Below are 20,425 nucleotides of genomic sequence, written 5' to 3'. Positions count from 1 at the left end.
ACCTCTTTAGATAACGTTACTTTAATGGTATTGACATTTTTCTAAGGAAGACATTTCCACAGATACGTCATTTAAAACATTATTAAATATAAAAGAAATCATTTAAATTGATCCGGTATAGAAGCTTTAATTCTCTAAAGATGCTGTTTTATTTCATTTAAAAATACTGTATGCACGTGACTATGTATGTAAAGAAAGGGTTAATAACACCCAGATATCCAGTGACTCACCTCACTGCAGAGCTTTAAAAAGAGCAATATCTCCCCTAAACACTCACACTACATACACCTCAATAATGCTGCCACCACCAAGAATAATGTACGGTCTTACCCTGGGGCGGGGGGGGTGGGGGGTGAGGGGGGAGAGAAAGGATCAGATTTTAAAAAAAAAAAAAAAAGAGGCTTGTAGGCAACAGAGAGGGGAAGCTGTGTGAGGCTCACTTTATATTCCGGCCAGCAGGTGGCGAAGCAGCTTCTCTCCCAGCTTCTCTCCCAGTCTGGCTCCTCTCTGCAGTGTGCTGCTGGTTATGGGGTGTGTGTATATCACAAAAGACAGAGAAGCCCCAAGCTACATCCAATATGTCAAAAATAACTTGGGGGGGGGGGGAGCTTAACCCCTGGGGGGAAGGCGTCACAACATTCAAACAGCTGAGACAAGCTATAAAAAGTTAATAAACACAGAATCCCAGCCAGCTCAAAAAAATAAAAACATACCACACACATACATATTAATAATAATAATGTTTTTTTTGGGGGGGGGGGTGGGGGGGGTGAGCTTGTTGGGATTCTGTGTGTGTGTGTGTAAATCATCAGATAATCGAAAATGGCAGATAATACGCAAAGTATTATCCGACATCTGCGCCCACCCCCTCCTCACTTAGCAGGCTTACCAGCGACGACAGAAGAAGAGGAGGACTGAAGACCACAGGAGCGGAGCAGCACAGGAGGAAGACTGTCCGCTGTCTAAGGCCTCGGGCCGCGCTCATCCGCGCTCATCCGCGCTCATGCTCTGCCTCGCCTGCTCAAACTGGAGCTTTTTTGTGTCCTGGCAGGCGAGGCAGAGAGCGCGCTTTGGGGGCGGAACGGAGGCGTGGCGGGAGGCGGGGCTAGTCCCTCGCTCCCATTGGATATGAGCAGTCACGTGACCGCTCCTCCGCTCCCCTGAGTGGCAAATTTTAAATTTGCCTGTCTCCTCAAAATATCTGAGCACGCGTGCGGAAGCGGCTGCTAAAGCCGCGCTGATGACAGATACAGGGGGTAAGTGCACCTGCTCAGTGCGGCTCAGCACGGCCTACTTTACTATGTCCCAGGCCTAACTCCTTTCCTACACTGACATGGTCCTCTTCTCCCATCGCCAACTGCCTTCCTCCTGTTCTGCTCCGCTCCTGTGGTCTTCAGTCCTCTTCCGCCGTCGCTGGTAAGCCTGCTAAGTGGGGGGGGGGGGGGGGGGCGGCACAGATGTCGGATAATACGAAATGTCGTATTGTATATGTCTACTGTATATCCTTTTTTTTTTGTTTATAAAAAAATAAATAAAGGAAGAGGTGCCGGTACTGCTTTGCCAGGGCCCAGGACAGGAGTTTCCACTAACGCCCGTTCCCCCCCCACCGCCCTTCCCCTAGTGTTGGCAGCCTTGCGAGAACCCCACCTCTCTCTCTCCCCACCCACCTCTCTCTCTCCCCACCCACCTCTCTCTCTCCCCACCTCTCTCTCTCTCTCACCCACCTCTCTCTCTCACCCACCTCTCTCTCACCCACCTCTCTCTCTCACCCACCCACCTCTCTCACCCACCCACCCACCTCGCTCTCTCACCCACCAACCTCCCTCTCGCTCTCCCCACCTCTCTCTCTCTCTCACCCACCTCTCTCTCTCACCCACCTCTCTCTCACCCACCTCTCTCTTTCACCCACCAACCTCTCTCTCTCACCCACCTCTCTCTCGCTCTCACCCACCCACCTCTCTCTCGCTCTCCCACCCACCTCTCTCTCGCTCTTTCACCCACCCACCCACCTCTCTCTCGCTCTCACCCACCCACCTCTCTCTCGCTCTCACCCACCCACCTCTCTCTCGCTCTCTCACCCACCCACCTCTCTCTCGCTCTCTCACCCACCCACCTCTCACCCACCCACCTCTCTCTCTCACTCTCTCACCCACCCACCTCTCTCGCTCTCTCACCCACCTCTCGATTGCTCACCCACCCACCTCTCGATCTCTCACCCACCCACCTCTCGCTCTCTCACCCACCCACCTCTCGATCGCTCACCCACCCACCTCTCGCTCTCTCACCCACCCACCTCTCGCTCTCTCACCCACCCACCTCTCGCTCTCTCACCCACCCACCTCTCGCTCTCTCACCCACCCACCCACCTCTCTCGCTCTCACCCACCCACCTCTCTCTCGCTCTCACCCACCCACCTCTCTCTCGCTCTCACCCACCCACCTCTCTCGCTCTCAGCCACCCACCTCTCTCGCTCTCTCACCCACCTCTCTCGCCCCCACCTGCCCTCCTCTCTCTCGCACCACCCTCCTCTCTCTCTCGCTCCACCCCCCCTCACTCAACCCCCTTCCTCTCTCGCTCCACCTCCCCTCCTCTCTCTCGCTCCACCTTCCTCCCCTCCTCTTTCCCACTTCACACCCTTTTCTCTCTCTTCACCCCCCCTCCTCTCTCTTCAACCCCCCTCCTCTCCCTCCACCCTCTCTCTCTCCCGCGCCACCCCCCCCTCCTCTCTCTCTCTCGCGCCAACCCCCTTCCTCTTTCTTGTTCCACCTCCCAAACCCCCCTCTCTCTCCCGCTCCACCTCTTCATTCTCGCTCCACCCCCAACATACACTGTGTATGGGCCGCCCGTTGTATTAATTTAACACACAAACCCAATCTAGTAAAACTTGTTTAAAATGCGTTTAATCTCTTTAAAAAGGTACTGTTGTTTCAGAGCCCAAAGATAGTACTTATTACATTTTAGATTTTATATATGAAAAGTGTACAGTGCTTGTTTACAGGAAATGCATGCATACACGCACGTACGCATATGCATGCGCATACACAAGCCACACACGCATATGCATACACACACACACACACATAATAACAATAATAAAATCTTAGTGCCTAATTCAGTGTTTTTCAACCTTTTTTTGGTTGGGGAACCCCAGAATTCGGCTGGGAGAGTTGTCCCGGCTCCCTTCTTCCCCCCCCCCCCCCTTGCGGCCGCGGAACCCCGGTTGAAAATCACTGGCCTAATTCGTTACCACATACAAGACTCCTCAAAAAGAGATTGCAGTGCGACAATTCCCATATTCTTGGTATTACACCCCTCTCAGATGAATTAATTGTATGCTCCAACCTTTTGTGGGTGTCTCTTCTCTCCCACTCATCTTTCGTGACATTTGTGTCTGGGAGAGACAGAATGATTTTAAGGCCAAACGAATCTGAGAGTATAAAATACCCCTTAACTCTCCATATTACCCCTAGAATAATGCTACACTCGTCATTGCTTTTATATGATTTTGCCGACGGTGTAGATGTACATAAAAAAAATTGTGCCGCTAACTTCTAATTTTGAAGGGGGAAACAAATATCTGAGAGATGCAACCCAGACTCCCTGTCATATTTACTGTCCGTACAATTCTGTATTACGGCTCATCACAAATCTATATCGTTTATCATTGTGAAATGCATTAGATTGTAATCATCTTAATTTATGGGGAATCATTAATGAGTAAGTATTCCCTCTTCTCACCTCTGTCTGCTGGCCAGAAAGGACTCAGGAATTTTTATGATGCCCCGTTGAAGATTCCATGGCCAGATCAGGTCAAATCTCTGGTACACTGTCACTATTCATTTTTCATTGTTTTATTGGCACATTAATGCAGGCGCCATGATGATCCAGGTAACCTCACAGGAGACCTAGAAAAATAGGTATTTTTTAAATGAGTTAACCCTGCGGTTGCAGTATTGTTAACAAAATTGAATAGGTTAAACATAGGTGTCTCTAGCGTGACAAATACACATTTTTTTGTTGAAGCAATAAAGCATTTTGATGCACCCAGAGTTATTTTTTCTACTTTGAGTTATCTGTTGTAGCACACGGGAGACATCTGCTTGTACATTTGTAGGGTTCTGCCAATTTCGGAATGCAAATTTGAAAGCAAAAACTGTAGTGCCCTCTCTATTTTTGAGATCGCTTTTATTTTCCTCAACTATTTTTTGGAGGGACTGCATTTTTAAATCTGCATGGCAAGAGATCAGCAGCCTTGTTGAACAGCTTCAAAGGCACACACTGCATTGCGTTATTCTTATGAATGTGTGTGCCTGTACCACCAGCATATATATTCCATGTATTAACTTCTCTTTCATTTGGCTATCAGGAGATTTTCACAGAAGAAAAGAGCGGAGCACAGCAAAGAACTTGGGGGCTAGACACCAGCAAATGAAGGGTTAAAAGTGCTTGATTCCATGGTAGACATCATGGTTAGGTGGCCGGTAGTAACTCTAACGCGTTTCGGGCAATGGTCCTTTGTCAAAGGGCCATTGCCCGAAACGCGTTAGAGATACTACCGGCCACCTAACCATGATGTCTACCATGGAATAAAGCACTTTTAACCCTTCATTTGCTGGTGTCTAGCCCCCAAGTTCTTTGCTGTGCTCCGCTCTTTTCTTCTGTGAAAATCTCCTGCTGTCTCTGCATACAAGCGTGATGCGCGCCGACGGAACCACTGCCTTCAAACCGTGAGTACCCCTCTCCTTTACACCAAGGATTGGGGGTTTATTCTTATTTGCCTGTGCCATTCTCCAGGGTGACTACTAATTGCATTGGTGTCCACACAGGATTTGTATCTATACATTCTGTCCTTATGTTGGGAAGCTACACACCACTTGTCCCCACACTAAGGAGTTGTATCAAGGCACACTGGTTTATTGAATACTCACAAGGCTGGATTAAAGTTGCTCCCCAAGCTGACCAATAACACTGTTTAAGATATCATTGTCTCTAATGGTCAAATATAGCTGAGCACCGAATTTTGGGAGTTTCTCCTACTTTTGTTCATTTGGCTATCAATTATTTCTTGCTTTAGGGTAATGACCCAATTGCTTTCTATTCCAGGGGATGAATGCAGTATTGGCTCTGCGACTGACCTGACAGAAACTAGCTCCATGGTGGATGGGGACTGGACGATGGTGGATGAGACTTTCTCCACCTTGAGTTTGACGCAGTCAGAACTTGAACACATTTCTATGGAGCTGGCCAACAAAGGGCCTCACAAATCGCAAGTTCAACTACGGTAAGAAACAAACATTTAATGCAAGGTTACACTGTGACAAACGTTGCATGCTTCCCAAAGTGTGTTATGTAGCATTTTGGTGTCTCACTTGTTATAACTAATAGGGGTCAGTGCTTTGTTTAGCCCATAGTTCTGTAAATGAAACATTTTCCGTGTTTGTAGTTGCTCGATCCCATTATTTATCGTAGTCGTTCTGTCAACTTGCCCTCTTACCCATTATAGCCGTTCACAGATGCTGATTTCATTATATGATCTTAGCAAAGGGTCTGTGCTTGTGACTCTTTATTATTTTGTTTCTATAAGTATTTTATGGTCTACAAGTTTCTAGCAAAACTAAGACTGAAACTGTAGTATTAGTTTCATGTTGCTTTATTTTAGCATCCTTATTGTCACAATGTAATCTGGTGACAAATGAAGCCAGGAGTGATGAAGCAAGTGAATCAATTACGTTCTTTGGTCCCTTTTTAATATGCTGGAAAGTTGCTTTCCCATGCTGGGGGAGAGTTCAGATCCACTCAAAGAAACGAGAGGGAGTTCTGCACTGGCATGGTGAACCCGGAGCTCAAATTTCATAGCCATTAAAAACAAAATGACAAAGTTAAATTGCATTATTTGGAGAAAAGACAGAAAAGAAAATGCCTTGTTGACCGCCTCAGATGTCTGTTCTCGTCACACAGATATCTGCTGCACGTGTTCATGGAAGCAGGCTGCCTGGAATGGTGTGTAATCATTGGCCTTATACTCCGAGAATGTTCCGTCATCAGCCAGGTGCTAAACTTCATGCAGTGCCCTGAGGTTGCTGAGGAGATGCTACAGAGCATACAGAGTGGGTTGCAGGCTGTGGATGCCTGGGCCACTACTGACTGGTAAGTGTGACATGCACATTATATGACACATCCTTTTATCATCTCTGCTGACCGATTTGTCATTCATTTCCTAAGTGAAAACCTTGCTCTCCAAAGCTATATACATACCAAGCACAGTCATATTTATTGGAGTAGCGTGCTGACTAAGGGTGATTAAAATTCAAATTTGATCCATTGAATTGCCCTGTGTCATCCCGACTGAATAAATAGAGACCAAAGCACTGTGTTTATAAGTAAATAAGTTGAGCGCCCATTCAGCAGTTGAAGGGTTGAAATAAGACTCCCAATGCATACTAGTTTCACCAAATGCTAGGCTTATTATGATTATGGTTATCATTCCTGTCCATTTCTAGTACTGTATATCAAAATGGTACCTGTGTTGCATTGGGAGTAAAAGGAAAAGCTAGATTGGTTCAAACACCTAAGTGGTAATATTATTTGATGTCTTACTTGGGGGGTTAGAAATAGATGTTGGTAAGTATACCTCTGCCCAGTACAAAGCAGTAGTTTGCAATCCTAGATTGGGATGATCTGTATACTTTAGTCTTCACAAAGTTTTAGGTTTGATGTAGAAAAAATGTGTTGCTTTATTTTAGCATCCTTATTTTCATGAACATAAAGTGCACACAATGTAAAATGGTGACAAATGAAGCAAGGAGTGAGGAAGCAAGTGAATCAATTACGTTCTTTGGCCCCTTTTTAATATGCTGGAAAGTTGCTTTCCCATGCTGGGGAGGAGTTCAGATCCACTCAAAGAAACGAGAGGAAGTTCTGCAGTACAGGGAAGCGACTTCACAGAATATTGAATAGGGGCGTTAAGTGAGTTTTTATGATTGGGATTACAGTTTTCTAAATCTTACTAAATCTTACTGAATGTTCCTGTTAAGCCCCAAAACTTTTGTTGGTTACCTGCAATAATTGAGACCCATCTCCCTGTACTTGTTGCTCTGCAGCTCTGGATACAAGCCATTTCTCAATGTCATAAAGCCTCAGCTGCAGAAACTGAGCGAGGTGACCGTGGAGCAAGTCCAACCTGAAGCCTTTCAGCCGACCGTGACCTCGAAGGTCACAGAGCAATCCAGCCCCCGAGCAGAGGAGAGCCGCAACTCTGCCAGCCACAGCGCCAGCCCTCAGAGCGAGCCCGGCAGCTGTAACGTCAGCAGGCATGAAGAGGACATGTCAAGGGAAGAACAAGAGGAGGCCTTCCAAGATGGGAGTTATGACTGCACAGTTTCCTAACGCAGGGCCAAGCTTTACACATAAACATTGGAGCAGTATTAATGACTTCACTGCCGGTGATGGAGAGCACTGTGACAGGAGTTTTAGTGGGTGTAAAAGCAGCACCCATTCCAGTGGTTTCTGGGAAGCCGCCACTTTCTAAGAATGACTCAAATTTGAAGCCTTATACGTCATTTTGTAAATCCGCTTTTTTCTCTCAAATACATCTTAAGAAAACAATGAATGAAAAATGTAACTCAAAATAATACAGTAATGTCTCCTTGGATGTAGCCCAGACATCATGTAAATCAACTGTGCTTCTTACATTTGGAAGTTCCTGTACTAAGAAGATATGTTGTGACCTTTTCGATGCAAAAGCAAGAAATTCATCTTGACCCATTTTGTACCACCATCTTATATGTTGTACCCTGGATGTGTGTTTCAAACCTTACGTCAAAAGAACTGGTCATCTCATAACGATTAGTGTTTCTGTTACACAGGCCAGCTTTTGCAGGCAAATATGTTTTGCTCCTGTTTTGAAAGTCCAGCAACCCGTTAAACTCCTTCAAAACAGAAGAGCCTCCACCGCATCTTGGTGTTCAAACATGGCCGCGTCATTACGAACGCTTGACGTAGGAAAATGCAGGAGAGGGTAAAAGGCGCAAACTTTGAGAAGCAGCTTCAGCGCATAAGGGTCTGTGTCCGGGAATCTCAAATGCATGCAGCTCAGATATTCCCTGACATGGAGGAGCAGCTTCAAAGCATATTTAATGGTTGGGTGCTATGATTGTTCTTTGATGTCTGAAATAGTTTGCTATTGAAAAACATTGTAAATAGTCTGTATTTTTGTGAATACTTCTCTATACACATTAAGATTGCTCTACAGCATTGGTTCATCAGCAACACGGCACCCACAGAATCATCATTTTAAAACTACTGTGACTGACCCCAAACCAGTCACCCATGACTAGCAAGTGACGCTTTTTTAAACATGGTACAATGAGGTTCCTATTTATTACCTTAGTACATTCATTTTCGTGGATCTGGATTTTTGTTGTTGTAAATAAACTCTGTAATCATGTTCCATAATATGCTATTGGTAATCTAACTATAAGCAAAATGTATTTTTGACCATTTTATAACATACTTTATTTTAACTGTCATACTTCTTTGAACAGACTACAAGAAATATGTATGTTATATAATAATATTTTTTTTTTTTTTCATCTCCCTTTCCCATTCTCCCCGCACACCCAAAATGTATATTAATGCCGAGATCCTCAGATAACAGTATTAAAATGTAGGCTTGTTTGTACTGTGCAATTTGAACAAAGCAAAAAAAGTGCAACGTATTATTTTTTACAGGACATACATGTTTATTTTTATAACGGATATAGTATTTGACTATTACGTGGACCAAATGTTTAGGCATTTGTAGCAACATCAGTGTATGGTAACCACAGGATACATATTGTACACTGAAGGGCAATGGTAAAAAGCTGCGAGATCTGACTTCAGAGCCTCAGTTTATGCCCTTCCTGCGATCTCTAGTTTACATATCTTTTCATGCAGCAGCAGCAGGGGTTTGTTTGCACTTGTTCAGTGCCAGATAGGACAGCATTGCAATGTTATGCTTTCTGGCACTGATCATGTTAAGCATACCTGGGGTTTTTTTCCCCCACCTCGCCCCTCCCTTTGTATGCTTTCAATTTCAGCTTCTCTGCTTCCAAACATTGTAATGCATTCTGTTTAATAAGTTTCTTCCTCGAGGCAGAAGTCTCTTGGTTTTGGTTACATTGCTAATAGCAGGTTTCTGTAATACACTAATGCAAATAAGTGCAATAAATTATTAATGTAATAAAAAAATAAATTACTAAATACTTTTCCAGAAGTCTGATTAGTTGGTCATGTGTGGCCTTTCCTTCGCGAGATAAACTGCGTCTTAACCCCACTGATGCCAGAGAGGTCAGATATGCGTAGGAAGCTATGACACAGAGGAGGATTATAGATTATTATTTTTGAGTTAATGCTTTTTGTCTCAATCTAATTTTAATATAGTTCCCAATGTTGTGTGTTGTGTAGCCTGATTTGAGACAGTGTAGCAGACTAATATGACTTCCCATTCAAAACTTTGTGCATAGATGAAAAGGTGAGTATAGGTTCTTCAGTGCAATTTGGAAAGTTCCAGTCTACAATAATTAATGTTGTGGTTTTGCCTACATATTTATTTTGTGCGCAGGTTGGAAGTGGGATGTCTTTTTGAGCAGGACCGTGTACATTTCAGCTCCAGGACCCCATTCTTTCCGAGATACTTAGCTGTGAAGGTGCCCCCTGTACCATCCCCTCCTGCGTCTAACATGTCTGTCTGCAAAATGCTGTCTCTTTTACAACAGGCAAAGAAAACATACTGTACATGTCTGCAATTGTATGTAGATTTAACTGTTTAGCTGGTGTCTATGTAGTAATTCAATAATCATTTGGTTTCCGTATCCTACACAATTTTCGTTTGCAGAAATTTTCAAAAAATGTTTTACTACGATTAGTATTTTAAAAAATCTATTTGTTTTTTCGCCTTCCTGCATTTTGCGAAAAACCGCTTATTTAGGAGTATCTCTACCTTGTGGCTGTACAGTGTGGGGCTGTCACTTTGGAAATGCTTCCTGCATTAGAAACATTAAAAACATCTTAACTTATTTTTTTAATGCTACAAGTATTTTCGCATAGTACAGAACTGATTTATTTATAAAAATCAAACAAAAAAAACCACTTGTAGGATATTGCTTTCATTGCTGCTTTAAGCAGTTGACATGTCCAAGCCATGTGAAAATTGGCTTTTTTTTTTTTTTAATGTGATGTGTTTCCGGCTCAATTTATGTGCCTTATGCAATTTTTTTTAATGCAAATGAGTCAAACTTGCAAAATTTACATATTAAGCAAGATGCACTGATTAACAGCATATTGATTTGGACAAAAATCAATCTTGCAATCGGTGATCTCGTCGCCGACATATGATTTTGGGCTTTTGTGGCGATTAAATTAGGTTAAATGTGAAAAACCTGTAGAGAGGGATGTCCTCTATTGTCATTACATAGTAAGATGGTCATAAAACTTTTTGATAGTCATCCGTAACAAAAATGATAATATAGTAGTCAGTTTGATAGATCTAATTAATCGCACGTCTGATTTGTCTGAAAACCGCATTTAAGTAAATGAAAGAAGTAATTGGGTGCCAATTTAGCCAGTTAAAGCTGCAGTTCAGTCAATATCCTGCATGTATGTTTTTTTTAATAAATCAGTTCTGTAGTAAGAAAAAATACTTTTAGCATTTTCTGTTTTTAAAAAAACAACTTTGAAAGACCAATTTTCTTGTATTGTATTTTAACAGCCATTTGCTAAGGCACTGCCCCTTCATGTCCTGTCACAAGCCCTGGCACACCCCTTTGTCAGCCCTGCCCTCCCTCTAGCACTTGTCAGTGCAGGAATGCTCATGAATATTCATGAGCTTCCACTGAGAGAAAGAAGCAGAAGAAAAACAGATCCCTTCACTAATTATGTCACCAAATTTCGCCTATCAATACATGGAGAACGAATTGACCTGCAGCTATACTGTTCTTTAGGTAATTAGAGATTGCACACATGAAACTATTGAAGTAAAAAAAATAAAAAGACTGAACTGCAGTGTCACGTACGACCCCCTGCTAGCACGTGACCTGCATATGGGACAAGGGTTAATACCGACGCTCGCAAGCGCACCCACTCTTCACCTCCACAATGGTCCGTCAAATGGACAGTATCCCTCTTACAGGATCAAGGATCAATACACAACCCGCAAGCTGCCCCACTCTTCACCCCCTCAAGGGTCCCTCAAATGAGTTGCATCTCTCCCCCAAGCCGTCCCAATATACCACCGCTTTAATAGGAAAGAAACATTACAAATAAAAGTTCAAGCACACCATCAATATTAATGAAATAATTTCTTTATTTCCTTGTCACAATCGGTGTCTAATTTCCCCACAATTTTTAATACATAATTGAAACAAACCTTTTATTTTACTTGCAGTGCATCCCATAACAAACCTAAAGCTTCTGTCACCCTTCAGTTACCCCAATACCAACCAAAAGAAAGACATACTGACAAGTCAAAAAAGTTGTAGATGGCTCATAATAAAACATGGCTACCAGTGACTACGTTACTTCAGGGTGTATACTGGAGATAGACTAGGAAGCTAAACATGCAAAGTGTTATACTTGGGGGGGCGGGGAGTTTGTTCGTTAAAGTTTGTTCGCTTGCCATTTACTCATTTGCATTAATCTCTCGGATACTAACCTATTGCATTATAACAATATATGGGCCTTACTCTATAAAGTGGGAAAGCACAGATACAATGTGACCCCGTAAAAAGAAGCCCTGTTGACTGCAATGGGGCTTTCCGTGAGCTTGTGTCAAATTGGTACTACTGTATGCTTATACTTTTGCTGTTTCCTTATAAGAACTCGTATTGCTTTTCAATATCAGCCTTTTGCTATAAAATGGCATTAAATAAAGTACATCATTACTATAATTAACGCACGGCTTGAACCTTTAAAGACGTAATTTTAAGAAAAACTCTGGACATAGAACTTCCCTTGTGTATCAGTTTGGCGACATTTCCAACCCATTTTATTTTCCCTAAAATAGTGATCAGATGTCAGTTTTTTAAATATATTTCATGTTGTAAGCAAAAAGGAGGCATGATACTAGAAATTACAGACCAGTTTGTTTTTGTAGTTGTGAAACATTTTTTAATACTATTGCTGATGGTACCAACAGCACAGTGCAAATAATTATACTTCAGGAAAATCTGGTTGAAGCGCTCTTCCAGGAAGCCTCATTAGGTATGGCTTTGTAAAGACGTACTCTACCGTTATGTAACCGTCGCTCACAGAATCACAAACACCTGCTTTACATTTCTCCATTGAGGTTTCACTACAATAGATATTGCAGAATGGAAATTCAGACAATTCCCTCATCCCTTTTCGTTCTTAAAGCTGAAACAGAGGTAGTTCAATTAGCAGCTACAAATAATGCACTTGTGAAAGGCAAAGTTTCTATGGTTTTTATAATGCTTTTGTGAAATGGGTGTCACTGGAATGTGGAACACACCCCTAGAAGATGCAGGGTTTTAATACGCTTATCAGTCATTTCACCAGGAAAGATGATAGCTAGATAGGGAACGTAGGCTAATCCGTGATCTACAACCTTTTGTAAGGTCCACGTAAAGTCAGGTACATCTTCTGTACAACAGCTTATCTCAGAACCAGCCATAAGAGCCCAACCTGAGGCACCAGGGCAAAGAAATAATACATTAAAAAAATTCCTAACCTTAAACATTGACAACTTTACTTCCCTGAGGGTTGTTTTTATATGGTGTTTTCACTGTCATTACAGTTAAAACTAAGAAATATTGGGCCATATTTAATAAGTGGTGTTATGACAGGCACTTATCGGTTCCAGAATACACTTTACAGCACGTTCAACTGTGTGGGAAATAAGGGGTGTTTAAGTGCTTGGATAGGTCCTATGACATAGCACCACTGCTTAGTAAATATGGGCCTCAACTTTCACTGTATGTGGAACTGAACATTTACACATTAAATAGCAAATGGATAAACCTGTTCAATTTAGTGTTCTCCCTACCAATATCATGCACCGGCCACGTACGCCAGATGCCAGCAGCAAAACAATCCTGCAACATCATCAACAATGGTTTCCAGGTGAATAAATGTGGAGTGTGACAAGAAGGGACTCTTCTATTTACAGATTATTATTTTTTTTAACTTGAATACATCAAGATGTTTACAAACTAAGCAGCGCTTTTACATCTGTCACCACTTATTACAGGACATGAACTGATGACACACTTTGTAAAATAACAAAAATTACAGATTTTGAGTATCCCTACTGTCCCCAGAAAAGTGTAGGCTTGTTGCAGGCTGTGATAGCTTTTAACAGACCAGCATAGGATTTTCTTTTCTTTTGCAGTTTTCAGGAACTCGCACAGGTCAACGACCTCAATGAAGAGATCTTGTAATGGTTCACTAAATTTACTATGTGCAATATACTTGTATAAACAAGATTACAAAAACGTAAGGCAGCATAGGCAACTGATTGTGCTTTTTGATAAGCGTTAATCCCATACTGTACATCCAATGTACACTTTGTACTTCTTTCTACTCGTCATAATCTTTACAACTCTGAGCAGTTGAAGCTTTAAGAACTTTGCACAGAATGGGTATTTTTGCTCTTGCAGGTGCACTCCACGGAGGGAGCGATCAAAGCAATCCAGCAAAGACCCTTTCCCCTCAGATATCGGACACCATAAGCAAATTATACAAACCAAATAAAAGTATCTATAGTGGTTTGTTTTTAAAGGGGGAAAAAAATTGCAGTCTGGGAGATTTGGATTCATATTTCAAGTAATTCCTAATTAAAATGTAGAAAGAGAAAAAAAGAAAACCAACGTTGCATATTTGTAATTGAGCACTAAGAAACAGGCACAAGCGGAGCTTGCAGCTAAAGTTTGCAGGAGACATCTCTATACAAAATGATAGAGTATGAGATTTCAAGTATTAGGACAAAAGATACACTAGGAGGCTGGGTTCTGCACAATTTGAGTCCTTCAAAATAATCCTGATGTCCTAAAGTTGCCCAGCTCACGAGTGCCTGTAGACTGTGTGCCCCTTCATCTAAGTGCAAACAAACTAATGTGCTTGACATTGATTAGATTTTTTTGTTTTTTAAATTGCTGTTCTGCACAGTGGTTAGAGACGGTATTTTAGAAATGCCAATCTGCAGTGTTAAAGAGCTTGTGCTTTCCATTGGTGTCATTTACCAGATATTAAAAAAATAATAATTCTAAGCAGTAGTAAATGCAATATATGACTACGATCAATGTCTCATTTATCAGAACAGGCTCAGACTGCAAACCTATGAAGCTCAGTGCAGTTTTCCTAATAAAATCTCTATTGGAATAAATGGTTTAAAAAGTAGGACTGTTAGCGCTCATCCCTAATCTGACCACCCCATCTTCTAAGCGTCAAGCAGCCCCAGCACCTTGTGCAGAAACATTTCTCAAAGCCCTTTCAGTTATTTTTCAGTCAGTCAGTCACAGTGTAAAATGTGGTTCTCTAGAATGATTCCTGTTACTTATCTTGTCATTATACAATGTGCCTCCGTCAACGTATTGCAATAAGACATTAGTAGACAAACAGGTCATAAGTGCACACCCAGCTGGATGGGAAACTCCAGTCTGGGAATTTCATCTCTAATGAATCCAGCTGAGGGGAATGTTGGTTTTCCCCATGGAAATAGTGTGATGCGACGGCAACTGTGACCATTCCCTCAGTCTGTTCAGCCGAGCTCTGAAACAAAAGAAAAAACAGTCGGTTTATACTTAGGTTCTTCATTCTATCCACACTGACCAGCTGTCACAGTATTGTATTAGGTGTAACATATACACCAAAATATTTCCATGCACGTATTTATTTATAAAATATTTTACCAGGAAGTAATACATTGAGAGTTACCTCTCGTTTTCAAGTATGTCCTGGGGACAGAGTTAAGACAAATAATACATGGTTACAAATACAGTTACATAATGAGCAGGGTATACATTATATACAAGACATTGCATGCACAGTTAGAGATAATATATATTATGAGCGTATGAAACAGTTACAGAGCAGGTTAAAATGTGTGACAGCCTTAGATTTGAAAGAACTTAAACTGGTGGTGGCTGTGAGAGTCTGGTAGGTTGTTCCAGTTTTGGGGTACACGGTAAGAGAAGGAGGAACGGCCGGATACTTTGTTGAGCCTTGGGACCATGAACAGTCTTTTGGAGTCTGATCTCAGGTGATAAATGCTGCATGTGGTAGGGGTGAGGAGCTTGTTCAGATAGCTGGGTAGTTTGCCCATAAAGAATTTAAAAAGGCAAGACAGGAAAAGGTGAACTTTGCGCCTAGACTCGAGTGATGACCAATCTAGTTCTTTGAGCATTTCGCAGTGATGTGTGTTGTAGTTGCATTGGAGAACAAAACGACAAATTGAATTGTAGAGGGTGTCAAGTTTGCTGAGGTGGGTTTGAGGTGCCGAGCCATATACTATGTCTCCATAGTCAATAATTGGCATTAGCATCTGCTGTGCGATATGCTTTCTGACCAGGAGACTTAGGGAGGATTTGTACCTGTAAAGTACCCCTAGTTTGGCATAGGTCTTGGTTGTCAGGGTATCAATGTGCATCCCGAATGTTAAGTGGGAGTCAAACCATATGCCCAGGTATTTAAAACTAGTGACAGGGGTTAGGGTGGTGTTAGCGTTGGTTCTAATCTGGAGCTCAGTCGCTGGAAGCTTTAAAAATGTAGTCTTGGTCCCAAATACCATTGTTACAGTCTTGTCAGTGTTTAAAAACAGTTTGATGTGGGAAATCCAGTTTTCGAGTCTCAAAAAGTCAGACTGAAGTATGTGTTGAAGGTCAGAGAGGCTATGGCTGTGTGCATATAGGATTGTGTCATCTGCATACATGTGTATTGAGGCTACCTTACAAGCTGTGGGAAGATCATTGATGAACACTGAGAAGAGTAGAGGCCCCAGAACAGAGCCTTACGGGACACCACAGGTGATATCCAGGGGGTTGGAGTTAGAGCCTGAGATGGACACATGTTGGGATCTACCTGATAGGTAGGACTTAAACCAGTTTAAAGTATGCTTCCCTATTCCAGAGCTCTGGAGTTTGTTAAGCAGGATAGCATGATCAACTGTAACAAAAGCCTTTGCAAAATCTAGGAATATTGCACCAGTGAGTTGTCCCCGTTCCATTCCACACTGGATTTCATTGCAAACTTTTAGCAGGGTAGTTACGGTGGAGTATTTGGGGCGAAAGCCAGATTGGAATTGGCTAGGGAAATTGGTCTTGGTATAATAATCGCTTAATTGGGAGTGGACACATTTTTCCATGACTTTGGATAGAATTGGGAGAAGTGAGATTGGTCTGTAGTTTGAGACAGTGTTTTTGTCCCCACTTTTGAAGATTGGGACAACTCTGGCAGTTTTCCAGGTCTTAGGGATATGGCCTGCAGACAGGATAGAGTTGACTATGGAAGCAATTGGTTTGGCAATGGCTGGGGCACCAAGTCTTAGGAACCTAGATTGTAGTAAGTCAGGTCCACATTGGCTGCTTAGTTTTAATTGGAGGAGCGCTTGTGTAATCTCCAAATTGAAAGTTGTGGGCAGTGTTGGGAGGGGGTGGGGCTATGTGGGTACTCCCAGGATGAGATTCAGGTTTGTGGTTTGGGCTGCGTTTCGCTAATAAGTTAGTGGCACACCCCACAAAGAAATCATTGAATGCATTTGCAATGTCTGTGGGGTTTGTCAGAGTAATATCCCTCTTAGTGATGTTACTTGGTTGTTGATGGTTAGAAGGCTGGAATATATTGTTGATCACCTTCCAGAAGTTAGCTGGGTTTGATGTATTCTGGTGGAGATTGTCAGAGTAATATTGTGCTTTTGCGTGCCTTGTTTGCCTTGTGCACATGTTCCGCATGCATCTGTAGTGATTGAGATCCTTGGTAGTGCCAGTTACTTTGTAGCTTTTCCACACGGTATCCCTGAACTGGTAGAGTGCTATAAGGTCAGTTGTAACCCATGGAAGGTGGGCCCCCCGTACCCTTATTTTGCGTAGTGGAGCATGGGTATCGCAGAGTTTTAAGAACTCGGATTGGAAATAGTCGAGCGCAGAATCAGGGTCGGGAATTAAATCGATTCTGTGCCATGGGCAGTTGGTAAGGTCATCCAGAAACTGTTGTGTGTTAAAGTTTCTAAATGTTCTAGTGAGGAGAACTTTAGGGCTTGAATGGGGCAGTTTAATTTTCCTTACACAGTACACTATTGCATGGTCACTGAAAATATCAGGATGTCAGAGGATTGGATTCTGCTGGGGTTTGAGGAGAGAATCCAGTCTAGCAAGGAATGGTTATGCGATTTCAGGTTTATCCGTGTGGGTTGGGAAATGAGTTGCGTTAGGTTAAGTGACTTGAGTTGTATCTGGATTTTGTGGTTTTTAGGGTCAATCCAATTGAAGTTGAAATCCCCAAGAACTAGCAGCTCACTCTTCTCATTCAGAGAGGAAATTGAGCCAAGAAACTGGGTGATATCATTCAGGGATTGTAGAGGGGCTTTAGGGGGGCGGTAGATGCCAGCAAGCAAGATGGGCTTAGAAAAGGGGAGGCAGATTTTGCCAACTAGAATTTCAAAAGAGGGTGGGCTTGTGGGACAATTTAACAGTGTATAGTTAACATTTCAACAACATATTTCATAATAATGCAAAATGCCTGGTCTCTCTCAGGGAAATTAGGAGATGTTTGCTTATTAATCAAGATCATGAGTTCAAAGAGAGACATTTTCAATGCACTGTAGCATACAGATGAGGAATGGCTACGACAACTCATAATTAAGAGTCCTCGTCTTCCACAATTTTGCATGCAGCTCATTGAAGGTTAAATGAACATTAGAGACATTGTAGACCCAACTAGTGGCTTACTCGTATCCTCCAAACACCAGGGGAGTGATGAAAAAGTGCCAAGAAATAAAGAAAATCACTGCACAGTATAAGAACTTGTTATACCCTGCCCTCCTATCTCTGATACAGTGTAAGCCTCCATTCATGAGTGTATTGTTAATATATATTTGTTTTAAAATTGATCTGCACCATGGTTCTTTTTTTCTTGTCTCCGAGATCCAAGATTATATACATCACTACATCCAGTAACCACTACGAAACCGGTTGGATCATTGCCTATTTTTCCTGCTCCACTGTGAGTAGGAAATTTATAGCCTCTTAATTACACTTTATATATACATTTATTTGCATTATTGCACTATGTGATTTTCTTCATTTCATGGCCCATTTTCATCGCTCCCCTGGTGATATTCGTTTGGAAATATTTGGAAACAGTCTTTTGAGGGTTGAGTGAGATTGTTTGCCTCCTTTATACACTTTATATTTGATATTTGGTGTTTATTTTATTCACCATCACTGTTCACATTACTTATTTAAAATTGGCTTAGGAAGTGTTTGAGCGCCATCCAGTGTTTTCTATACTGTAGTGGCTTACTCAGTCAACAGCGAGGATAAGGGCCACTGGCTTCAGCTGGAAGCAAATATGCTCCGATTCAATGGTCAGAGGTATGTCATGTATTTCTAAAGATTGGTACTTAAATGACACCAACCCAACCTCTTCTAAACACAGCATCGCACGGTTACAACTCTTCAATAGGAGCACAGAAAAAGCTCACAATTTGTAATATACACAGTCTCGGCAAGATCACAACCCACAACCACTACATTATATTTGTATGTGTCGATTGGAGTGCCACTGGGATAGTGCCCGATAGTATACAACAATAGGCAAAATGCCCCAGTGCTACATTTAATATGATAAATTATTTCGTTCAACACCATCTATTTTTTTCTTCTCATAAGTATGGTTCATTTAGTTAAATCCTTTGCAACCACGTCAAGGTATGACCTCTCAGACAGTCCTACCCGACCTATTGTCTTTCTTCCACTGCATAGAGAGAAACGGAAACAAACCTCCAGCCAACAACTTTGGGTGTGTGACGTGTATGCAGGGACACAATATAATCTATATTATGTATATCTTTATTTATATAGTGCCAAAAGTGTACTCAGCACTTTCAAAGAATACAGTACAGGGAATTAAAATAATAGTTCTAAGATTGTTACTACGGTATAGTCATAACAATAAGACCTAACACCGCTCACCTCAATAGGTACAGATAATGTTATGTAATAAAGACGGTGCATATAGGGAAAGCCAAAGGCACATATATGAACAAACAAGGTGATAACAGAATCACCTAAAAGAACCCTATTTGCTGTACTCAGTCCAATGTTGTCAAGTGTGATTATACAATTATTTGTAATTAGCTGGCAATTGGATACACAAGACCTATAGTAACCGCTCCCATCGCTGTGGGAGGACGGATACCATTAAATGTCAAAATCGGGCCAAAAATAATAAAATGTTATTAATAATGTAACTTCGACGCACGTACAAATACAGTGAGAGTAAAAACAGTGTTCAGGATAATTCCCCAGTACAATGATAGTAGTAAGATGGGTGCTAATTATTGTATACAGCCATGCATACCTATATGAGGAATAAATATAGGTGCATGAATAGCAATCCCTGGATCAAGCATTCAATTAGCAACCTGTTAACATTACAGGTCATGAAAGGGTGTAGTTCAGTGGGAAGTGGTTGATTTATCCCACTGATATCCCTAGCATTTAAGATGCATATCTTAGTATTGCAGCGGTGTTGATTATCCCAGAGCCACACACACACAGGAAGTAAATGGTGTATAATATATAAAATACACTTAAATCTCAAACTCACCGTGATTATAATTGTAGACCAAATGTCAGGGCTGACAAATGTTAGAGCAAAAACCAACCCCACACCAGAAACACTATTAGTCTAAGGACCTGAATATCACATGGCATGAAATTGCAATTCCAAACATATGCAGAGTGCTTCTCAATGGGATACTTTTAGCATGTGTGTCATGATGTATAGGCCAGAGTCACAACAACAAATGCCTATGCCAGAAATGGGGGGGGGGGGGGGGTGGTGTGTGTGTGTGTGTGTGTGTGTGTGTGTGTGTGTGTGTGTGTGTGTGTGTGTGTGTGTGTGTGTGTGTGTGTGTGTGTGTGTGTGTGTGTGTGTGTGTGTGTGTGTGTGTGTGTGTGTGTGTCCAGAATTACTAAGTTAGCATCAATAAAATTAAGTCGCCATAGCCGTTCATGAGGTGCTTGATCCGACTACTTCCTCCAAGACGTCAACGTGGTGACATCACACCCGACAGCCGTTTCGCGCGGCAGGTACGCGCTTTCTCAAGGGAAGGAGGAGTAACAAGTCCCTGCCTCAGAAGTCTTGTTATACCATATAGAGGGGGGCGGCACTATAAAATCCGTCCAATTGCCAGTTCGCTTGCCTCAAA

At 42.1% G+C, this 20,425-nt stretch overlaps 2 protein-coding genes across 4 annotated transcripts in view; one reads left to right on the top strand and one right to left on the bottom strand.

The window, feature by feature from the left end:
* RIC1 (RIC1 partner of RAB6A GEF complex) overlaps positions 1-9,243 on the top strand; it is an 82,132-nt gene extending 72,889 nt beyond the window's left edge. For all 3 annotated transcript variants that reach the window (XM_075596646.1, XM_075596655.1, XM_075596635.1), the window contains exons 24-26: positions 5,104-5,281; positions 5,959-6,147; positions 7,101-9,243. In XM_075596646.1, coding sequence (XP_075452761.1) covers positions 5,104-5,281; positions 5,959-6,147; positions 7,101-7,386 — 653 coding nt within the window. In that variant the 3' untranslated portion in view covers positions 7,387-9,243. The remainder of the gene's footprint in view (positions 1-5,103; positions 5,282-5,958; positions 6,148-7,100) is intronic.
* A 2,083-nt stretch (positions 9,244-11,326) lies between these two features.
* The window catches only part of ERMP1 (endoplasmic reticulum metallopeptidase 1), a 50,765-nt gene continuing 41,666 nt past the window's right edge, over positions 11,327-20,425 (bottom strand). Inside the window, exon 15 of the mRNA XM_075596669.1 lies at positions 11,327-14,766. Within this exon, the coding sequence (XP_075452784.1) occupies positions 14,602-14,766 (165 nt within the window). The 3' untranslated portion in view covers positions 11,327-14,601. The remainder of the gene's footprint in view (positions 14,767-20,425) is intronic.

The sequence above is a fragment of the Ascaphus truei genome, chromosome 1 (genome assembly GCF_040206685.1).
Source record: "Ascaphus truei isolate aAscTru1 chromosome 1, aAscTru1.hap1, whole genome shotgun sequence".
Classification (NCBI taxonomy): Eukaryota; Metazoa; Chordata; class Amphibia; order Anura; family Ascaphidae; genus Ascaphus; species Ascaphus truei.
This window is presented reverse-complemented; position numbering and strand designations above follow the sequence as displayed.